Source organism: Bos indicus x Bos taurus, chromosome 18 (genome assembly GCF_003369695.1).
Source record: "Bos indicus x Bos taurus breed Angus x Brahman F1 hybrid chromosome 18, Bos_hybrid_MaternalHap_v2.0, whole genome shotgun sequence".
Lineage (NCBI taxonomy): Eukaryota > Metazoa > Chordata > Mammalia > Artiodactyla > Bovidae > Bos > Bos indicus x Bos taurus.
The window spans coordinates 3935139-3958593 of NC_040093.1; the positions used below are offsets into that span (position 1 = coordinate 3935139).

The 23455-nt window shown below is 44.1% G+C and overlaps 2 protein-coding genes across 2 annotated transcripts; both read right to left on the bottom strand.

Moving 5' to 3' along the window:
* Positions 1-2747: 2747 nt before the first annotated feature.
* On the bottom strand, positions 2748-3656 carry LOC113875756 (vomeronasal type-1 receptor 4-like). Its single transcript, XM_027514442.1, has one exon. The coding sequence runs from the start codon at positions 3654-3656 to the stop codon at positions 2748-2750; it is 909 nt and encodes a 302-aa protein (XP_027370243.1).
* An 8569-nt stretch (positions 3657-12225) lies between these two features.
* On the bottom strand, positions 12226-13134 carry LOC113875757 (vomeronasal type-1 receptor 4-like). Its single transcript, XM_027514443.1, has one exon. It carries the CDS (start codon positions 13132-13134, stop codon positions 12226-12228), a length of 909 nt encoding a protein of 302 aa, XP_027370244.1.
* Positions 13135-23455: the final 10321 nt, after the last annotated feature.

The following is a 23455-nucleotide window of genomic DNA, read 5'->3' on the forward strand; positions in this document are numbered from 1 at the left end:
GTAATAGTTATGATATTAAAATAATTGACACTGTAAAAAATTGACACTTAACGTGGCCACATGTAAATTTATAATCATAATCGACCTCTATGGACCAATGTCTTTTTCCGTTGGGTGCTGCTGGTCAGACTCAGACCTTCTGCCCCTCGGCTGAACCTACCTGGCTGTGGCAAAGCACCTGGCCCAGTACGAGGGGCTGAATCAGTCAGCAGGGGAAATGCAGCATCTCAGGCAGCCTGAGAAGCCTTCTTCAACATGTTTGGAAAATAACGCGACATTATTTTGTCACGTGAACATTTATATTCTTCATGCAGATCAGCTGTATAACCCAGAGAAACCCTTATACATATTCATCAGAACACATGTGTAAGAAAGTTCATTGCAGCATGTCGCACAATGGTAAAAAGCCAGAAAAGACTCAAATACCCATCAGCACTAGAATAAGTAATGAATGGAATATTATAAAGCAGTAATAATGAGTGTTCAACATTACTAGTCATCAGGAAAATGCAAGTCAAAACCACAATGAGATATCACCTCACATTTGTCAGAAAAGCTATTATTAAATAGACAACAAATAACCAGTGCTGGTGAGGATGTGGAGAAAAGGCAACTCGTGTGCACCGTTGGTGGGAATGTAAACTGGTGTGGTCACTGTGAAAAGCAGAATAGAGATTCCTCAAAAAATTAAATATGGAACTACCATGCAATCCAGAAATTCCAATCCTGGATTTCCAAAAAACAAAAACACTAATTCAAAAAGATATGGACACCTTAAAGTTCATTGCAGCATTATTTACAATAGCTAAGAAATGGAAACAATCTAAGTATCTATCAACAGACGAATGTATAAGGAAGATGTGGTATACAAAGGAATATTACTTGGCCAGAAAAAGAATGAAATTTTGCCATCTGCAACAACATGGATGAACCTAGACCTATTATGCTAAGTGAAATAAGTCAGATAAAGAAAGACAAAAATCGTGACTTCACTTACATGGGGTGTCTGCAAAAGAAAACAAAACAAACAAGATCAAACTCATAGAGGCAGATACTCTGGTGGTTTTCAGGAAGGAGGAAGCTGGAGGTTGGATGAAACAGATGAACAGATGAGACAGATTAAGGCACAAACCTCCAGTTATGACGTGAATAAGTCACTGAGCTGTAACATAAGGAATAGTCAACACTTTGCAGAGAGGAGTGGTAACGGGAGTTGCGGCGATCAACTCATAACGTAAATAAATGTGGAATCACTATGATGTACACCAGAAACAAATATAACATTGCATGTTGACTATAATTAAAAAACAAAATAAAAAAGAGAGAAAAAAAGAAATCCTCTTGATCCATATCCTTTCAACACTTGGTATTACCAGACTTGTTGCATTAGAGATAACTACCTTATCACGGCAAAAATCATAGCATTAACTGTGGGTAATAATATGTATCGAGAGTAAGCATTTATAAAAGCAGTGCCGTAAAACATTACAAATGTGTGGAACTGTATAGTCTAAGAAATTCCTATGTATTCTGTAAAATGGTCAAAAGTGATTCTGAGCAGAATATAAACACTTTAGGAACTCATACAATAGCTACAAAAATCAAACCAATAAAAAAGTAGTTATACCATAACACTATATACTTTTCAAATGGAATGCAAAAAACAAAACACTAGACTATCCAAATAAAAGGCAAAAAAAAGAGGGAAAAAAAACAGGAAAAACTGAAAACTAAGACCCAAGTTTCTGATTTTCAATGATGAATAATAAACACTCAAGTGACAAATATAAAGACAGTTTTTACTCCCTCCTTCATGTTACTTAATCCTTTCAATCAACCAAATTTATCGATGGTCAATCACGTAAAGAAAATTCAGGTTGAAAGAAGAAGCAACCCATATGAATAACATTTATTTTCTGAATTAACACTACAGCATACTGGAAAATACAAGTGAATAAAGGTATATGGTAATACAGAAGAACACCTCCATTTTCTGTATTTATTATCTTCATCCATGAAATAAATATTTCCATCCACCCTACAGTAATATTTATCTAGACAAACATAGATTATGTGTCAATGTACATCAGGTATTAGATGCAACATATGGAAAAAATAATTTGCAAAAACTCCTGAAGAAGGTTTCTTTTAGAGAGCTGAACTGGCCATCAAGGAAATGATTTCCTCAAAAAGAGTTTGTATTTTTTTAATGATACATTTCTTTCTTTTAAAAATTTTTATTTATGTATTTTATTCTTGGCTGCACTGGGTCTTTGTTGCTACGCCTGGGTTTTGTGTCGTTGCTGTGATGGAGGCTAGTCTCTAGTTGCCGTGCGCAGGTTTCTCACTATGGTGGCTTCTCTTGTTGCAGAGCACAGGGTTAGGGCTCTAAACTTGTGCTCTTTGATTTTTGTAGCCATTGTATGAGTTCCTAAAGTGTTTATACTCTGCTCAGAATCACTGTTGACCATTTTACAGAATACGTAGGAATTTCTTAGACTATACAGTTCCACACATTTGTAATGTTTTATGCAGGCTTCATATCAATCAGACACTGTGGTGACCATTTTGCAGTACATACAAATTCCCATTCATCATGCTGCACAACTGGAACTGACATTATGTTATATACTAATTATACTGGAGAAACACTATTACTGAGGAAATAGTTACAGAAGAGAGTCACTACTTTCATTATTGAAGCTGTCTACTGTACATTTCGCACTTTAACAATACATTTTAATAATTCAGGAGCAGAATCTAGGTGCTCTAGGATCCCTGAGGAGAAAGAGGAAGGGGGAAACAGTGGGAAAACATGAAACTAAGACACTAGAGATCTGCAGCAACCATAGACGAAAATCGTGAAAAGCACTAATACAAAAAGCAAAAATAGAATTCAGCACATAGAAGATGACAAAGGTGACCACCAGCATCAGGATTGTGTGGGTGGCTCTGGTCTCTGGGGGGCATCTGTGGTGTCCAGTGAGGGTGTGAATATACTTCATTTTCTGGTGGTGTCTGTGCAGAAGAAGCACCATGGAGCCACTGGACCAGATCATGAGGCTAATAAATATGGCATCTGAGACAGACCACAAGAAGGTAAAGCCTGATTTATGACCCAAGGACATGCAGAACCACCTGCCTTGAGCATCAGAATAGTTTTGCGTGTCCTGTAGACCAGTGATGTTCACAGGAACGTAGCTATTCACTAAGGCACTGAATATCCAACAGATCCAATGGGAAGAATCTGTGACCCTGAGGGCTCTTCTTCTGAGCAATGACCTCCCTTCTCTCCTAGGGATGAGAGTGAAGGACTGATAGGTGCTCAGGACACAGGTGGAGCACAGGGTGGTGCTGCGAGCCACTCTGTGTATGTAATATACAAGTTTACACCCAGGACTGGACAGGGGCTTACTTGAAACAAAAGCTGTCATTGTGTGGGGAAGCCCAGAGGAGAGAAGAACCAAGAGATTGGCCAGGGCCATGTGGGTGAGAATAGTGTCTGTGGGTCTCTGCTTGTGTCCAAACAAGACTGGAGAGATGTTTTGGAAGAAAAGGATGACATTGACCAGAGACCCAACTCCCATCTGTAAGAGATAGGTGGTTTTCAGAGCTTCCTGGCTTGCAGTTCGTAGGACATCTTTCTGAAAAGACATGGAGAGGATTTCAGAGTGTCCTGGAGCAGAAAGGAAGCTGTGCAGGTGATGACATCAGCAGTCTTCTTACAGAACCAAGACTGGGAAGGGACTCTCACTCTTTACTTCTCTTGAGAAAAATGGCACTCTCATATGCCAGATAATCAGTTCTACCTGGAGAACATACACTTGACATTAGTTACAAGTTTCACCATTATAATTTTTTATTTACTCCTATTTACTTGTATATCCTGTTCTCCACCTGTATGTAAGGTCCATGAACTCAAGAACCATGTCTGTCTTGTTCAACAACATTTGATGACCCATCATAGGTATTAAATAATATGTATCAGGTATATGAGTGACAGAAGACAGAGATAAGAATGTGCTCTACCACTTTAGGATTCATGATCATCCCACTTATTACAAGAATGTACTGAGTGATTTCACCAAGATGGCAACACAGAGGCTTGCTCCTCCCATGGACACAGTGAATATATTTACACGTGGATCAATTCCTTTGAGAGAAATTCAGGAAATCATTGAATGACTTGCACACATCAGATGACTTTGAAAACACCCACATCAAAACAGGTGGGAACGTCTGGGACACCTGCTCACCATGAGCCCACGTGTAGCGCAGTGCATTCCAATCACAATGAAACACGCAACTACTTGCTTCTCTGAGAAGTAAGGACCTGAACCACATGTTAGCTCCCTCAAATCACTTAGCTCTGGTAGCCAGTGTGGATGGGCACTGTGGAGCCTCAAAGGGCTAAGAAAATAAAAAAGTAGCTGTGAAATGACCTGCTAGCACCCACCACGGCCACATCCCCAGGATCAGTGCAGCATGAATAGGCTTTAACACCATCACCCTGCTGGAGTTTGACTGCACTCTCTATCAGCTACTGCCTGAGGATCTGGCATTTAAGCACTGCATCGAGCGGCTGACTGGGAGGCTCTCAGGAGACTGAAAGAACAAGTGGCCACTGCTTCCACATTCTCTCTCTGGTTTGATTCAAAAAATGAAGCCAAGCCTTCAGCTTGTGCCTGGAAGGAACTTGTCCACACACATCTCATGCCCCAACCTCTGTGGCTGCCCCCAAAGGGGTGGACCCTCTAATAACCCACCCCAACAGTGAAGGGTACTCAGCCTACTGGAGTCCCACAGGACCATGTTATGTAGAATTGAAGTTTTCATGGTCACACATAGACCTACAGAGAAGGAAGGGAAAAAGATAGTCCATGCAGGTAGAAACCCAAAGAAGTAGGGATAACTATAGTCATCTCAGACAAAAATAGACTAAAGGGCAAAAACTGTAAAAACAGACAAAGGAAGTCATTATATAATGATGAAAGTATCCATTCATTAATAAAATAGAACAACTGTAAATATTTGTAAGCCCAACATTGGAGGACCTCAATATACTAAGGACTTGTTCACATAAATCAAGGGGAAAAATATACAACACACAGTAATAATATGGACATTAATTTCCTAGTCTCAGCAATAGATTAATCATATAGAGAATCAATAAGGAATCATTGAACTCAAACTATACATGAGACCACATGAACTTAACAGACTCACCATCCATCAGCAACAGAAAATATATTAAGTGTATATGGTCCATTCTCCATTTGTCTTAACATATTTAAGACCGAAATCATTTCACGCATCTTTTTCAACCACAATGATATGAAACTACAAATTATTAAAGAAAATGGGATAATTCAATAATAAGTGAAAGTGAAAGTGAAGTCGCTCAGTCGTGTCCGACTCTTAGCGACCCCATGGACTACAGCCCACCAGGCCCTCCGTCCATGGGATTTTCCAGGCAAGAGTACTGGCGTGGGGTGCCACTGCCTTCTCTGTTAACAGCGGCTAGGCATATTAGATTTACTTGGAGCTGGTATACTTGTGTGAAGATTAAACTACATGGATGAAATGAAAAATCAAAAATAAAACATCTTCAGAAAATGACAATGGAAATACAAGATAACAAAACTTATGGGAAGCAGATTAAGAGCTAAGTTGATAGTGATAAATGTCTATATGAAAAAGGAAGAAAGGTCTCAAACAAAATAGCTTTACACCTCAAGGAACTACAAAAGAAGAACGAATTAAGCCCAAAGGAAAGAAATAGTGAGGTTCACAGCAGAAATACAGATGTAATTCAGAGAAGTTGTGTTTGGTTCCAAACCATAGCAGTAAATTCAATGTCATAATATAGTGGGTCACACAATTTTTTGGCTTCCCAGTGCATATGAATATTACATTTATACCATGTTGTAGTCTTTTAAGATTGCAATAGTCATCATCATGCTGGTGCACAAGACAAGCCTCATATATAAGTTCTCACTCACCTCAGAGCATCTAAACAATAAAGCAAACATTATCATATCTAAAGCAAGAAACATAATCATAGTGGGGACTGCAATACTCACACTCTCATCAGACAGAAAACCAACATGGAAATGTTGGAGTTAGCTACACATTAGCACAGTTGAACTTTATGGACATAACCAGATCAATCTATCCAAGAGCAGAAAAATATACATTCTTCTCAAGACCACAAAGAACATTTACCAGATCACATCACATATTAGGACTCAAGCAGGTCTTTTTTTAAAAAGTCTTTATTGAATTTGTTATAATATTGCTTTCTTTTTAATGTCTTGATTTTGGCCCTGAGACATGTAGAATGTTAGACCTCTGACCAGGGATCAAACTCCTACACCCTCTTTTGGAAAGTGAGGTCCTGATCACTGGAATGCCGGGGAAGTCCCCCAAACAAGTCTTAACAGATTTAACACCGAAATCACATGAAGTGTCTTTTTCCACGGTAATTATATGCAATAAGGCGCCAATAACAGCATGAAAGCTGGAAAAATCACAGATACATGGAGATGAACAACCACTCCAGAACAAACTGTGGTCAAAGAAGATCCAAATGGAAATAAAAATGGAAATAAAATACCTTGAGATGCAAGTGGAGTGGGAACACAGCAAACCGAAGGTTACGGGAGTCAGCACAGGCTTTGTTCTAAGAAGAATGGTTTAACAACAAATGAGATTAAGAAAAAAAGGTTCTAATAAACATAACTTTATACCAGAAAGAACAAAAACAAACCAAAAATCACATTAAAAAAAAAAAACACCCAAACCAAACAAAACCAAACCACCCACCCAAAACTAAGGCAAAGGTTAGCAGATATATAAGGGAAAAACAGTGGAAATGGATGAAATAAGGACCAGAAAAGAAGTAGAAACTACCAAGGAAACCATGAGTTGGTTTTTGAAAGATGAACATTCCCCTTGTCACTGAGCACCTGAAGCAACGTGAGGAGGAAACAGTGACTTCGGGCACCTAAGGCGTTTCTAACCCCACGGCCGCCCTCGCTCCTTTTCCCACCAGAGCAGAGGCATTCCTTCCCTTCAAAGCAGGAAACGCGTCCTGGCCCCCCTCCCAGCTCCTAGTCGCCCCTCTTCCCGCCACTTCAATGGTCTCGTCCTTTAGGCTCAGCCTCCTGGCTCCACCTGCTCCTGGCTCCTGTGAGCCCCTCCGTAGTCACAACTGACTCACTCTCTTCACCTCAAGATGAGATTCATACCTTTTTGTTCGTTTCCTCCTCTCTGCTCTCTCTTCCTGATAAATCGAGAGCTCTTGGAAACAAGAAATACTATCCTGGCAGATGCAGAGGCCGCCGACGAGCACCGTGGCTCCCGGCCCTCTGGGCCTTTGGCGGCGGCTCCTCGTGCTGGAGCTGCTGTGCGCCGCAGCCGGGACCAGGCACCACCTCTGTTCTCGCGATAGCTCCCAAGGCAGGACTTGGACAGTTACCTCAGTTCTTGCGACAGCTCCCGGCCCGGACCTGGATGCTTGTCCCTCCTCTTGCGTTAGCTTCCTGAACGCAGGCCTGGACACGTGTAGCCGTGGTCTCACGATTGCTTCCGAGGTGTGGGCCTGGACACGTGCCCCGACCATTGCGTGGAGAGCTACCTCTTGGCACGTGGAGCTGGACAGTGCTTGAACTGCGCGTCCTTCCCTGCGTGAGCACACACGACTTCTACTTGCTCTGTATCCCCGTCCAGCCTCCTTCAGGCTGCGGTGGCCCATCCTGGGGGTACCCTGAGCCTGGCCCTCGTGATGGAGCTGCTCCATGAATCCCATTGAATTTTCTTTATTGGCAAAAGCTCGAACATGAGTCTCATGCACAGTGAATCCTCATAGGATCCTCCCTGAAACCCCACTCATTTCTCCCTACATCACAGTGACTCCTAAGTACATGCAGTTCCCCTCATCCTCTTGCATCTCTCCTCCCACACACATGGCCCATGATCTCCTTTCTATGGGGCTGAGTATTTATTGGGGGGAGTGATGTGGTCATAGCTACTGTTTGCCATTTTGTGGGACACACAGAGGTCAACCCCACAGACGAGGTGCCTCCCTGACACCATCATGACCCAGAATTGCAGATGGACACACCTGCCCCCACACAATCCATGACACCCAACCCCACACAGTCACACATGGGGCACCACCACAGCCAGAACCAAAAAATGAACCCGCAAAAGATGCCCTTGTGCTGTGAGAGGAACACATATCCCAGTGCTTGCCGACCCACAGGTGTGGGGGAACCAGTGTGAGCAGGTCACTCTCCATGTAACAGGACAAGCTGGAAGTAACCTTTCTTAGAAGAAAACAGAGAACCCATAAAAGCCTTATTTTCCAGCAACTTTTCTGATGACACAGCTGTGCTTGCACAAAAAAACAATTTAAAGGCAGTTCTGTCTCTCCTTTGGTTCTGAGCACTTTCTGCTACAATAGCTTCCTCATTTTGTCTTGGTTTTCTTTTCTTTTTTTTTTTACTTATGTGCATAAAACTGCTTACAATACAGTGGAAGCAACAGGAGTTAATTCTGTTGTGTTGACAGAGGAGTGTGTAACTCATCACAGTGAGCCCTGAAGTCAGAGCTGGTGTGTAGCCCAGTGCTGAGGGAGAGCCGAGAGTGAGCTGCTTAGAGGCATTGTCATGAGCTGTGGGCAACAAGACTAGAGGACCCTGGAATAAGGTCCCGGGTGGAGATGATCTGAGAAAGGCGGCAGGGGGACTCCTTCCCCTGCAAGCATAGACCTGTGAGGTCTGCTACAATGAGCAGTCTTTGTTAACAACAGAGAGGAGCTCAGTGACTGGATCATCCAAGGCTTGGCACACATTCCAGAGACACCAAATCCCTCCTCTCATCTTTAGAGACTCCATGGCACAGGGATCTGCAGTGGACCATCTGGCTCTGCTCCCAGCCTGAGACACTCCTGGGCTCACAGCCACCCTCCACCCAGCAGAGCATGGATGTGAGTGCTCAAGTGAGGCTGTGTTGCCCCTGTCCTGCCCAGTGTGAGTTAAGTCTTAAGTCCCTCTCCTGCTGAAGGCAACGTCTCTCCCAGTCTTTGCCCTGAGATTGAACAGAAGGAAGCACTCACCTGGCTGGTCTTTGCTTCAGAGCTCTGTGCAGGGACGTGTCACTCAGGATGAGCGCCGAGCACCTGAGGTCATGGTTATAGGGACGGTGTTTCTAGCCTTGGTCTCTCCACAGAGATTCCATTATCATGTCACCTGCTGTGTGGGTGACACTGACTGCATGGGGAGTCTGGGGCGTTTCCAGTGAGGAGCAAATGATATCCCCAGTGTAAATCATCTTCTTTCTTGGGTGATTAAGGACACCTCTTGAGAATCAATGAAAAGATCCGAATGGGCAGTCAAATAGCTGGCCGAAAACTATACACCAGCACCCTACTACACAGTAGGTCATAATTAGTTACCTATTTTATATATAGTAGTGTGAAAGTGAAGCAGATTTGAAATTACCTCTAATCATTTAAAAAAATAAAAACAGTTCATAGGCATTTAATTCCTTAGTGTTTAAGAGGAGGTTGTTGCTAAGTATACCTTTATTATTGATCATGTTTTATTAGCTTTTTATATTCTCTAATAGGAAAAACAGTAAAATTATGATATTTTTAGATAAACGCTGAAACAATTCACTCATAGTAAAACTAGCTCCTTAATATTAGTTAAAGGAAATTTTTCAAACAGAAGGCAAGTTATACCAAAGAAAGAAACACAAAAAAGAACTACAAGCTTTGGAAAACGCAATCATATTGATACATGTATACACTATACTTTCTGTTCATTTCTTATTTTATATAAGACACAACTAGTTCATGACAGCTACAATCATAGCATTAATTGTCAGTAATTACATATATATATATATATATACAGGAGTGATGGATCCATATGTGATGTCCAAAATATCACTGAAAAATAGTTATACCTTAGCACATTGATTTTTTAAATTGGAACTTAAAAATAACACAACAGAAAATGACCCAAAAAAACCCAGAAAATAAGACAAATAGAAACAATCTCAAGTTTGCAAAATGCAATCACGAACACTACGTATTCAAGTGACAAATGAAAAAGAAGACAGCTTCTAGTCTGTCCTTCAGATTATGTCATCCATCCTATCTATTAAATTTATTGAGGGTCCACCGTGTAAACAATCCAGTTTTAGAGAAGAAGCAAGACACTGAATAACATCGATTTTCTGTGTAACACTATAGCATACTGGAGAAATAGGAGTGAACTAAATTTACAAGGTAATACAGAAGAACACATTCTCTACTTTCCTGTGTGTTACCTTTATCTAAAAAATCAAATCTCCACCCACACAAGAGTCATATTTATGGAGACCAATGTTGGATTCTGTGCCAATGTGTGTCAGGTATTAGCCGAAACACACGGAGATAAAGTCTGTGGAAACTCTTGAAATGTTCTGGAAGAAAGGACGTTTCTTTCAGAGTGCTTCATTGGTTAAGGCAGAAATGGTTTCCTCAATAATGGTTTGTACATTTTTCGAGCTCATAATTTCATGGATTGACTTTCAAATCTCCTAAGTGAACCTTTTCAGTTCATTGGAAAATCTGTAAAAATTTGGTATTGAGTACAAACATTAAAAGCTATCAACATCTAGTTATAAAACAAGCAAGTCAAGGGGATATGGTGTACCACATGGTGAATATAGTCAATTATATTCATTGCATACTTGAAAAAAATAATCAAAGATCATGGCATCCAGTCCCATCAGATCAGCTCAGTTCAGTTGCTCAGTCATGTCTGATTCCTTGTGACCCCACGGACTACAGCTTTGCTAGGCTTCCTTGGCCATCACCTACACCCAGAGCTTGCTCAAACTCATGTTCATCGAGTTGGTGATGCCATCTAACCATCTCATCCTCTGTCGTCCCCTTCTCATCCTGCCTTCAGTATTTCCCAGCATCAGGGTCTTCTCCAATGAGTCAGTTCTTCCCATCAGGTGGCCAAAGTATTGGAGCTTCAGCTTCAGCATCGGTCCTTCCAATGAATATTTAGGACTGGTTTGATCTCCTTGCAGTCCAAGGGACTCTCAAGAGTCTTCTCCAACACCACAGTTCAAAAGCATCAATTCTTCTGTGCCCAGTTCATCACTTCATGGCAAATAGAAGGGGAAAAAGTGGAAGCAGTGACAGTTTTTATTTTCTTGTGCTCAAAAATCACTGCGTACAGTGACTGCAGCCATGAAATTAAAAGATGATTGCCCCTTGGAAGGAAAGCTATGACAAACCTAGATAGCATATTAAAAAGCAGAGACATCACTTTGCCAACAAAGGTCTGTGTAGTCAAAGCTATGTTTTTTCTAGTAGTCATAAAGGGATATGAGAGTTGGATCATAAAGAAGGCTGAGCACCAAAGAATTTATGCTTTCGAATTGTGGTGCTGGAGAAGACTCTTGAGAGTCTCTTGGACTGCAAGGAGATCAAACCAGGAAATCCTAAAGGAAGTCAACCTGGAATATTCATTGGAAGGACTGATGCTGAAGCTCCAGTATTTTGGCCACCTGATGTGAAGAGCTGACTCATCGGGAAAGAGCCTGATGCTGGAAAGAATGAGGGCAGGAGGAGAGGGGGCAACGGAGAATGAGATGGTAGGATGGCATCATCCACACAATGGACATGAATTTGAGCAAACTCTGGGAGAGAGTGAGGGACAGGGAAGCCTAGCATCCTGCAGTCTATGATGTCTCATAGATTCAGATACAACTGAGCGATTGAACAACAAGAGAGTCAATCTTCAAAGTTCTCATCACAGGGACTTACTGGTGGTTAAGACTATGAGCTTCCACTGAGGGGGAGCTGGTTCAATTGACGGTCCAGGAACTATTACCCCATATGCCACACAGCCAAATAATAACAAAAACTAACAAAATAAATAAACTTGGCAGTTTGTGTCACCAGAAAAAAATTTGTATCTTCTCTGAAGGTGAGGGGATGCAACTAGCTAGACTTATTGTGATCATTTTGCAACATATACAAATGCACATTCATCATGTTGTATATCTGGAACTAATACAATGCTATGTGTTAGTAAAGATATAAGTTAGTTATATCTCAGTAAAAAATGGATACTGAGGACTTACAGAATAATTACGGTTACTATTGAAGGTGTCTACTAGATATTTAGCACTTTATTCATACATTCTAATGACTCAAGAGCAGAACCTAGGCGTTCTAGGATCCCTCAGGAGCAGCAGGAAGGGGGAAATAGTGGGGAAACAAGAAACCAAGACATTAGAGACCTGGAGCAACCACAGACGAAAATCTAAAGAGGCACTGATATGGAAAACAAAACTGTAATTCAGCAGGTAGAAGACAACGAAGGTGACCATGAGCATCAGGATGGTGTGGGCGGCTCTGGTCTCTGGGGGGCATCTGTGGTGTCCAGTGGGGGTGTGGATATACTGCACCCTCTGGTGGTGTCTGTGCAGGAGAAGCACCATGGAGCCACTGGACCAGACCATGAGGCCAATAAACATGACATCAGAGATGAACCAAAAGTAGACAAAGCCTGTGGCAGCACCTGTAATTGAGCAGAACCACTTGCCTTGGGAATCAGTATTGTTGTATCTATCCCAAGGACCAGTGATTTTCACAGGAACGTAGATGTACATTAAGAGACTGAACATCCAGCAGGTGCAGCAGGAAGGACCAGTGACCTTGGGGGCCCTTCCTCTGAGCATCACCCACTCTGATCTCCTGGGGGTGAGAGTGAAGGACTGATAGGTGCTCAGGACGCAGGTGGAGCACAGGGCGGTGCTGCGAGCCACCCTCTGTATGTAATACACAAACTTACACCCAAGACTGGAGAGAGGGTTTCTCAAAACAAAACCTGTCATTATATGGGGAATTCCAGAGGACAGAAGAAACAAAAGATTGGCTAGGGATATGTGGGCAAGAACTGTGGGTGTGGGTCTCCGGTTGTGGCCAAGCAAGATCGGAGAGATGTTGTGAAAGAAAAGGATGATATTGGCCATAGATCCAACTCCTATCTGTATAAGATACGTGGTTTTCAGGGCTGTCTGGCTTGTGGTTCTCAGGGCATCTTTGTGAAAAGACATGGAGAGGATGTCAGAGTGTCCTGGAGCAGAAAGTAGGCTGTGCTGGTGATGCCATCAGCAGTCTTCTTACATAATCACCGTTGGACAAAGATTCCCACATTTTATTTCTCCTGAAAAGGAAGACACTGTCATAGTCCAGAGAAATGACTTTACCTGGATAACATACTTCTGATACCAGTTAAATCATTCACCATCACTATTCTGAATTTTTTCTATTTACTTTTATTTTTTTTTAATTTTAAATTGGAGGTTAATTGCTTTAAAATATTGTGTTAGTTTCTGCTGTACAACAATGTGAATCAGATATGAATACACCTGTATCTCCTTCCTCTAAAGCCTCCCTCCCATCCCCTCATCCCACCCCTCTAGGTCATCACAGGGCACTGAGCTGAGCTCCCTATGTTATACAACAGCTCTCTATTTACTTGTATAACCTGATCTTCTATCCTCATGTAAGATCTATAAACTTAGAAAACATGTCTGCCTTGTTCAGCAACATTGTTGGCTCAGTTCAACTATTTCCAATGCCAGTATTCACAGAAACAGAAAAAAAAAAAAAAATCCCCAAATCTGTATACAACCAAAAAATACCCCAAATAGTCAAAGCATCACGTGAAAGATGAACAAGACATCCAACTTCCTCATTTCAAACCATATGTCAAATTTATGGCAACATAAATTTGCATAAAATATGCATAAAATAGACAGACTGATGGGACAGAACAGAAAGCGCAGAAATTAACCCATACACTTCTGGTGAATTAATTTTTGACGAAGGCCCTAAGGGTATGCCATGGACTAATGTTAGTCCCTTCAATAAGTGGTGTTTGAAAACTGGAAATCCACATCTAACGATGAAAAGAGAGAGAGTAAGCCTTACAGATTCTGGTCGAATAAAAAAATATAACTACATGTATAACAGATGTAAACTAGACTGTCTGTGATCAACTGGCAATGTAGAGAAATATTTAATTGTTATTTTGTACCCGTGAAACAGACATAATGTTGTATCAATTATATCCAAATTTAAAATTCCAAAAAAAAAAAATCTGGACACTATCTTACACCACACACAAAAATGTTCTAAACTGGATTAAACTTGGATGTAAGATCTGGAACCATCAAACTCCTAGAGGAAAGAAGTAAGCTCCTTGAATTGATCTTGGCTGTAATGGTTTGGATTTGACAACAAAAACACAGCAACAAAAGTAAAAGAGTGAGGGTTCATCGTATAAGAGCCTCTGCAGGGCAAAGGAACTGTGCAATAGGAGACGCTATTTGCAATCCACATATCCACGAATGAATGAATATCCAAAATGTAAAATAATATTGTGCAAAACCCCAAATAATCCAGTTTAAAATGGGGAAAGGACCTGAACAGATTTTTTTTTCAAAGACTGCATACAAAGAACCTAAAGGTACATGAACAGGTGCTCAACATCTCTAGTCATCAGGTCAAAATTACAATGAGATAGCATCTCTCACCTGTTAGAGTGTCTAGTCTCCAAAAGAGTAGAGATAACACATTGGCAAGGAACTTGACAAAAAGGAACACTTCACACACTGTTGGTGGGAATATTAACGGGTACAGCCTCTGTGGAGAATGTTGTGGAAGTTCCTGAGAAGTTAAAACCAGAACTCCCATATGACCCAGCAATTGGGCTTCTAGTATATATACAAGATGAAATCAGATCTTGAAGTAATATCTGTAAAGATGAATATCTGTAAATGAACCCCTATGTTCATTGCTGAATTGTTACAACAGCCGAGACATGGAAACAGCCCAAGGGTCTGCTGATAGATAAACCGATCAGGAAGCTGTGGGATATTACACAGGGAAATATTACTCAGGTTAAAAAGGTGGAAATCTTTCCTTTTGCAACAACGTGGGTAAAACTCGAGGACACTTTGGTATGTGAAATATTCATACACAAACACTGCCTTCTATCACTTATAGGTAGAGTTTGAAAAAAAATTCAATTTCATAGAAAGAGAGTCGAATGGTGGTTGCTTGGGAACTGGGGTTGGGGGAAAGGGGAGAAGAGGGTACAATCTCTCAGTTATAAGATGAACAAAGACTGAGGAGTAATGTAGAACCTGGTGACTACAGGCGATGACACCTACTATGTGAGGTGATGGATGCATCAATTCAGTCAACTGTGGACTCCTTCACAATGTGTACATATATTAAATCATGATGTACATTTCAGATACACTGCAATTTCAATAATCAGTTATGGTCCATGACCTCCTTCCCATCAGATCAGATCAGTCGCTCACTCGTGTCCGACTCTTTGCGACCCCATGAATCGCAGCACGCCAGGCTTCCCTGTCCATCACCAACTCCCAGAGTTCACTGAGACTCACGTCCATTGAGTCGGTGATGCCATCCAGCCATCTCATCCTCTGTCGTCCCCTTCTCCTCTTGCCCCCAATCCCTCCCAGCATCAGAGTCTTTTCCAATGAGTCAACTCTTCGCATGAGGTACTGGAGTTTCAGCTTTAGCATCATTCCTTCCAAAGAATACCCAGGGCTGATCTCCTGCAGAATGGACTGGTTGGATCTCCTTCCCATAGGGCTGAGTATTTATTGGGGTCAGTGATGTGGTCAGATCTCCTACCTGGACATTTCCTGGATACAGAGACCAACCCCACAGGGGAGGTGCCTTCTTGACACCAGCAACCACGACTTAGGTTGCAGGACATACCTGACCCCACATGACCCATGACCCCCCAGCCCCACACAGTCACATACGGGGCACCCCCACAGCCAGAGTCAGAAATGAACCCAGAGCAGGTCTCTTGTGCTGAGTCAGGAACACACATCCCAGAACCTGCAGCCCCCCAGGAGCCTCTCTGCACCCACAGGTGTTGGGGGGTGGAGGGAAGTCCAGTGCGGGCAGGTCAGTTTCCATGAGTTTTGACAAGGTAGGAATTCTGTTCACAAATGCCCACCCACTTAATATGAGCACTTCCAAAGGCTCCATCTTCTGACACCAGTATCTTTAAGGTTTAGGTTTTCAACATATGAATATCTGCAGATACACACATCAGATGATAGCTGTATTTCCAAATATAATGTTGAATTACCATAGGGGAAACTGCTTTACTTCCTAATTCTAATCTTTTCAAAAAACTTTACTTTGCAACCTTTATACTCATTTGGCAGACTGGAGGTTAACTGGATTCTATCTCAGTGCAAAAATTTTTTTCTCTTTCCCCTGCTCCTCATGTTAAAGAGGCTGAGCGCATTTTGTCGTTTGATTAGAGAGAGAAAAACATGAGCAACATTGATATACATAATACAGAACACAGAGAGACTCGAGACAGGATACTATGGCAGAAATTACTGAGCCAACTGCATCCCGTGAAGGAAAATGTGAAGGTTGTTACAGGGTGGCCTTTCTCTCTGTATTTCTGTTTGTGTGTGTATGTGTCTGTCACTGGATCTTATTTCAGGACTTTCAGGTTCTAACCCAAACTCTGCACATCATTATTCCACCTTATTCACACTCAACCCTAATCTATTAGGTCTGAGGAGGTCTCTAGATCATTTTTTATGTGGTTGAGACGTCCAGGGCTCTGGTCATACAGGACTTGAACAGATTCCACAGTGACCCCTCCCTTTTCCCCTCATTGTCAGGGACCCCAGGACACAGGATTTGCAGTGAACTCACAGCTCTGGTCCCCCTCAGACACACACCCCAGCACATTCCCCACTTCCACCTGCCAGCCAGGGCATGGACGGGGCAGCTCAGTCAAGGCAGGGGAGCACCTGTCTGCCCAAGGCACTGACAACACAGCTCTGAGCTCCTCTTCTGCTGAGAGCCGGCTCTCCTGTTTCCTGCCCTGAGACTGAACACAAGGGAGCACTCACCTGCCTGCACTTGGCTCCACACTCTGTGCAGGGAAGTGTCAGTCAGGATGGGCCCCAGTTATAGGGACAGGGTCCCTGCGCCCGCTCTCCCCACAGAGGAGCCATTATCATGTCATCTGGAGCGGAGGTGACACTGTCTGCATGGAGAGTCTGGGGCATCTCCAGTGGGGGGCAGATCTTACCCCCAGTGCTCATTACCCTCACCCACGCCTGGGGACTACTGACAACTCCTGGCAATTACTGAGAAGGTCCCCGTGAGCGGCTGAGCAGAGGGCAGGGAGAGTTTTCTGAGTTCCCCGTGGGAGAGCCCAAGTTTACAGTGAAAGTCACAGCCAGGGAAGGGACACTCACAGAGCAGTGGGGCTCCCTTCACTGTGTCTCCCGTTGGGCATTTTCCCTCATGGTCTCACTCTTCCAAGCTGTTCCAAATGTGTTCACACTGATCATCAGCATGGGGTCTGGAGGCTGGGCTTTCTCCTGAGTTGAAGTCCCACAGCCCTTTCTATTTATGGCCTCAGGTCTGTTTAATCTGGAAAATGCCCCCTTTGAAACCAGAGTTTCCCTCCTCAGAATCCTCAGGTCTCCCTCACGTCCACATGACTCTGCAAGGACTTTGTCCTTGGTTCCAAGTCACCCACGGAGCCCCCTCCTTAAGTCTCTCATTGAACCTCCAGCATGTCACCACATTCTGGGCTATTAGTACTGGAAAAAAGCATTCCTGGACATATAGAAAGGGATTTAAAAAAGTGTTGATAGGAAATATAGAGAGATTAACATTAGAATGCATGAAATTGATCATTGAAATGATCAATTGAACCTTTAGATCATGAAATTTTTACGTCTTGTTTTATGTCCCTGGATATGTTCCAATGTCTCCTATTTTATAGTCTATGGGAACTTGACTAGAATTTGTATCCTGCTGTTGTGTGAAAATTGTATAAATCTTACTTACGTTGAATTGGTTTATAGTGCTTTTCAGGTCTACTATATCTTTGTACCTGTCTGTATGTTCATTCTATTAATTTTTGACAGTTTGATATTGAAACTCCAACTAAAACTCATAATTTATCTACTTAAAAATGATCATAATATATAGTAGAACCATATGTAACTTTGTTCTGTATTTTCCAAATCTCCTGTAAATGTGTTATCATACTTTCATAATTCAAAAGTAAAAAGGAAAGAGAGAAAAAGAGAAATGATCAACTGATAATTGTGAATATTCTCTGGGAAATTAATCTGATGTCTCCATCCTGAGAGATCACAGAGCAGAAAGGACATATGTGTGTGTGCTCAGTCCCTGAGTCGTGTCTCACTCTTTGCAACTCTATGGACTGTAGCCTGCCAGGCTCCTCTGTCCTTGGGATTTTTCAGGCAAGAATACTCGAGTGGGTTGCCCTCCTCCAGGGGATCTTCCTGACCCAGGGATTGAACCTGTGTCATTTATATCTCCTGCATTGCCAGTTTTTTTTTTTTTTTTTACCACTAGCGCCAAAAGGACATGTAAACCTCCCCACAGTGGGCTCCTCCTGCAGCGCATTGATGCTCTCTGGGCAGTGAACAAGTCCACATTTTATAGGCATGGGCTTGTCAAGAGAAGCCAGGCAAGTCAGACAGCTACTGCTTCTGTGAAGTGTACGACCTTGTCCCTGTCTGGGGAAAATGTGTATGAGAATGTTTATAATGTGTTGAAAATGATTCATTGTGAGGTTCTGTCCCCATGAATCCCAACCCATAGAGATACTGTGGACCTAGGTCACTACCATCACTAGTACTAAGTCGCAAAGACACCAACAGAAATATTAACACTCCTGGTTCTGGTATTTCAACCCAGGCCTCCCCCTGTACCGTCTGAGCCACCAGGGAAGCCCAAGAATACTGGAGTGGGTAGCCTATCCCTTCTCCAGGGCATCTTCCTGACCCAGGAATCAAACTGGGGTTCCCTGCATTGCAGGCGGATTCTTTACCAGCTGAGCTACCAGGGAAGCCTGATTTAACATAGAGGGAATTTAACATCTTGATCTTTGTCAAGATCTTTCCAGAACTGATTATAGCTTGAGCGGACAAAGTTTAAGATTTGAAAATAATTGACATAGTTTCTTTTTTACTTTCTTTAATGTGGCTACAGTAATTATACTGCTACAGCCATGAAACTTGTTCTATTGCTTTTGGAAACATGTTTGCTTATTTATCTTCGGTTGCCTCGGGTCTTCGCTCTCTTTAGCTGTGGCGCCCAAGATCAGTAGTTGCGGTGCCCCGGCTTAATCTCCCTGAGGCATGTGGGATCTTTGTTCCTTGACCAGGGATGGGACCTGCGTCTCCTGCACTGCAAAGTGGATCCTTAACCACTGGACCACCAGGGAAGTCCCCAGAGTTTCAGTCTTGCAAAACAAAACGTTCTAGGCGTGGATCATAGCGATGATGACAATATGAATGCTCTCTAATTCCATTGAATGGTATACTTAAAATGTACCTTAAAATTTCCTTGGCGTGTGTACTTTACTACAATTTAAAATGTTTTAAAAGATGGAATAAAAATTAAAAATGTCTGTGGGGAGGGAAAAGTGTCTGTAGGATAATATCAAGTATTATCAACATCAATGACATACATTTCATTGGAGTCACAGACGGTGTCAAGACAGGAAAATGGCCAGAAATGGAGAACTAACAACTGAAGACGTCCGAATTTTGGTAAAAAATAGTAGAAACTCAACCAACTTTTCTAAGTATAAAAGCAAAGAAGGGCTTCCCTGGTGGTCCAGTGGTTAAGAATCCACCTGGCAATGCAAGGGACACAGGTTCGATCCCTGGTCCTGGAAGATCTTCCATGCAGAGCAACTAAGCCCGTTCCCTACAATTACTGACACCCATGTGCCCTAGAGCCCATGCTCCCCAACAAGAGAGGCCACCACGGCGGGAAGTCCGCACACCACAGCTAGAGGGGCAGTGAAGACTCAGCACGGCCCAAACTAACTAACTAAATACTGCTGTTGCTGCTGCTGCTGCTAAGTCACTTCAGTCATGTCCCACTCTGTGTGACCCCATAGACCGCAGCCCACCAGGCTCCCCCGTCCCTGGGATTCTCCAGGCAAGAACACTGGAGTGGGTTGCCATTTCCTTCTCCAGTGCATGAAAGTGAAAAGTGAAAGTGAAGTCCCTCAGTCATGTCTGACCCTCAGCGACCCCATGGACTGCAGCCTAGAAAGCCAAAGAGAAGCATCTGTGGACATTACCATAGTCAAATTAATAAAGGGTGTTGGTAAAAGAAAATCTTAAAAGTTGCAATAGAAAAAAAAACATATTCATAAATTTTGGTTTTGGGCAAACCCCCCCACGCCAGCCCCACTCCCCAGCCCTGCCCCCAGATTTGACATTCTGGGCAGGAAAGCTTTTTGTTGCGGTTGGCTTTCCTGCACCTTTTATGTTATTTTGCATATTTTCTGGGCTCCACCCTCTTATTTTCTCTATTCTCTTGTTAACATCCATAGTCTCTCTTTGTAGCCCCATGGACTGTAGCCCACCAGGCTTCTCCGTCCATGGGATTCTCCAGGCAAGAATACTGGAGTGGGTTGTCCTTTTCTTCTTCAAGCGATCTTCCTGACCCAGAGATTGAATCCGTGTGTCTTGCGTTGGCAGGGGAGTTCTTTACCACTGAGCCGCTGGGAATCCCTGATGATGCCATTCTGAGTGGTTCCTCACTGTAGTTTTGATTTGCGTTTCTCTGATAATGAGCAATGTTGAGCATTTTTGCATGTGTTTGTATGTCTGTCTGTATGTCTTCTTTGGAGAAATGTCTGTTTTAGGTCTCCTGCCCATATTTTTTATTTTCTTTCTTTCTTCTTCTTCTTCTTTTTTTTTCTATTAATTGGTGCAGAGCCAGGAGGGCTGACTCAGGGCTGGGCCAGGAGAAGCGCAGATTTCTGGACCCTGGTCCCCAGCTGGCTCTAGCCATCCTTATTTATGGACAGCCACTTGATTTGGGGGTCTTCCTGGTGGCTCAGATGGTAAAGAATCTGAATGCAATGTGGGAGACCTGGGTTTGATCCCTGAGTTGGGAAGATCTCCCTGAGAAGGGAACGGGCAACCCACTTCAGTATTATGGCCTGGAGAATCCCATGGATAGAGGAGCCAGGCAGGCTACAGTCCACGGGGTTGCAAAGAGTCAGACACGACTGAGCGACTTTTTCACTTTCACTTTTCACCTGACTTGAGGTCTCTGGTTCTCTTATGGAGGTTTCCATTTCCCAGTGGGTGAGTTCTTCGACTCAGGGCTGATGCTCCATCACTGGCTCCCCCTGGTTTCCAGGTCTCTTGTTGCCAGGCAACCTCCTTCCCATCCATCCAGGTGACTCTCCATAGGCAAGACCCTTGAGACCCTTCAGAGGTGGGGGGCGGGGCTGCCTTGGCTGGGTCGAGGTCAGTGAGGCCCAGCTCCCCCGGACCTGACAACCTTCTGTCCAGTCAGCAGAATTCTCCCTGCTTCTACTTCCTGGGCCCCTTGCCCGTGGGAGAGGCTGGTGTGTGTCACCTGGCCTGCATGCCCTCCACCCCAAACTTGGTCCTTGCTCTTCTTGTCCCAGATTTGTCACCATGGGTGAACAGACCCGGAGGACAGCTAAACCTCAGATACTACTCCTGAAGAGGACCAGGCCAGGATCAGAGAGGGCACTGCCAGGGTCCAGTCCCTGCCCACCAAGGAGCCCTCTCTGGCCAACCTATGTGCCCAGGTGGACCTGTGTCTTGGCTGCTCCGTCTGCATTGGAGTCTCAATGACAGCACCCACATGCCGCAGGGTGGAACACGGCTGCCCCAGCGAGATCCTGCTGGCCCTCTTCAGGGGCGCCGCCCAGGGCAAGGTCTGGCCAGGGTGGACCGCCTGCCCACCTTCCCGAGGGACAGGCGCTACAAGGTCTGCAGCTCTACGGTCTGGGCTGGGCTGCCAGTGCCACCACAAAGACTGACCCTCTGTTGGAGCTTTGAGGACCAGCTGGTCTGGAGGGGAGGGCTGGAAAGGGAGGGGGGAGGGCTGGGAGGTGAGGGAGAGGGCTGGAAGGTGAGGGGGGAGGGCTGCTTGGCAGGGGGGAGGGCTGCTGGGGTGGGCTGAGGCCTCCACTGACTCCATCCCCTCTACCTTGCAGGTGCCGGCTCCTCCTGCCCACCCGTAGGCTCTGGACCCACTTGCTGGACTCTGAGGCAGGGGGGAGCCTGCAGAGACGGGAGGGCATGTTTCCTGAAGACCCCGCGGGTGCCCAGGATGACCAGGGAGTGCCTTCTCCTGCCCTTTTCTGCCGCTGCCTCGGCTGGCCCCTCAGCCGAATGCCATTTGCCTTCAGGGGTCACTGCCGGCCACCCCCCAGCTCCACTGCTCCTGCCTGGCTGAGCGGGGCGGGGGCGGGGGCGCCGCTCAGTAACCACTGTCTTGAGTCTTCTCTTGTCTGGGGCGTGGAGCAGGCCAGACCTGCAGGCCTGGGAAAGAGGAGGAAGGGTCTGCAGATCCCTGCGCTGCCCACTGAGCCGCTGTGTGGGGGACATTCGGTGACAAGGGGAGGGGGCAGCTCCGGGGTGGGGGTGGTCCTGAACTGGTGGTCCCTGGGAAGCTTTGGGGTCCAGAAGGGCACCCTGGTGGGATGGCTGGGGCATAAGCCAATCGCCAGTGTCTTTCACTTTTCACTTTCATGCATTGGAGAAGGAAATGGCAACCCACTCCAGTGTTCTTGCCTGGAGAATCCCAGGGACAGGGGAGCCTGGTGGGCTGCCGTCTATGGGGTCACACAGAGTCAGACACGACTGAAGTGACTTAGCAGCAGCAGCAGCAGCAGCAGTACTTTCACAGTGCTTTCCTAATACACACTAGATTAACTGGTCATGTGTTAAGCACACAGTTGCTTTTTTATAGCTAGGTTTTCATATTCAATAAGCTTATTAATACCTTGCTTGTTCTGTTTAGTTGACTACACGAAGTAGGGCTGTGCTGGTAAGGAAATAGACATTGAAGAGTCTTTTGGGATTATTTATTCAAGTCCCCCACTTCTTCATGCAGGTACTACTTTCGTGGCTCATAGTTTCATCAAGTTAGACAAGGCTATGGTCCATGTGATCAGTTTGATTAGTTTTCTGTGATTGCAGTTTTCATTCTGTCTGCCCTCTGAAGGATAAGGAAGCCTATGGAAGCTTCCTGATGGGAGAGACTGACTGTGGGGGAAACTGAGTCTTGTTCTGATGGGCCAGGCCATGCTCAATAAATCTTTAATCCAACTTTCTGCTTACTCCTTGGAAGGAAAGTTATGACCAACCTAGATAGCATATTAAAAAGCAGAGACATTACTTTTCCAACAAAGGTCCGTCTAGTCAAGGCTATGGTTTTTCCAGTGGTCATGTATGGATGTGAGAGTTGGACTGTGAAGAAAGCTGAGCACCGAAGAATTGATGCTTTTGAACTGTGGTG

Bases quoted from the DNA above. Each gene is read 5' to 3' on its own strand.
- LOC113875756 (XM_027514442.1), bottom strand. From the start codon at position 3,656: ATGTCTTTTCAGAAAGATGTCCTACGAACTGCAAGCCAGGAAGCTCTG.
- LOC113875757 (XM_027514443.1), bottom strand. From the start codon at position 13,134: ATGTCTTTTCACAAAGATGCCCTGAGAACCACAAGCCAGACAGCCCTG.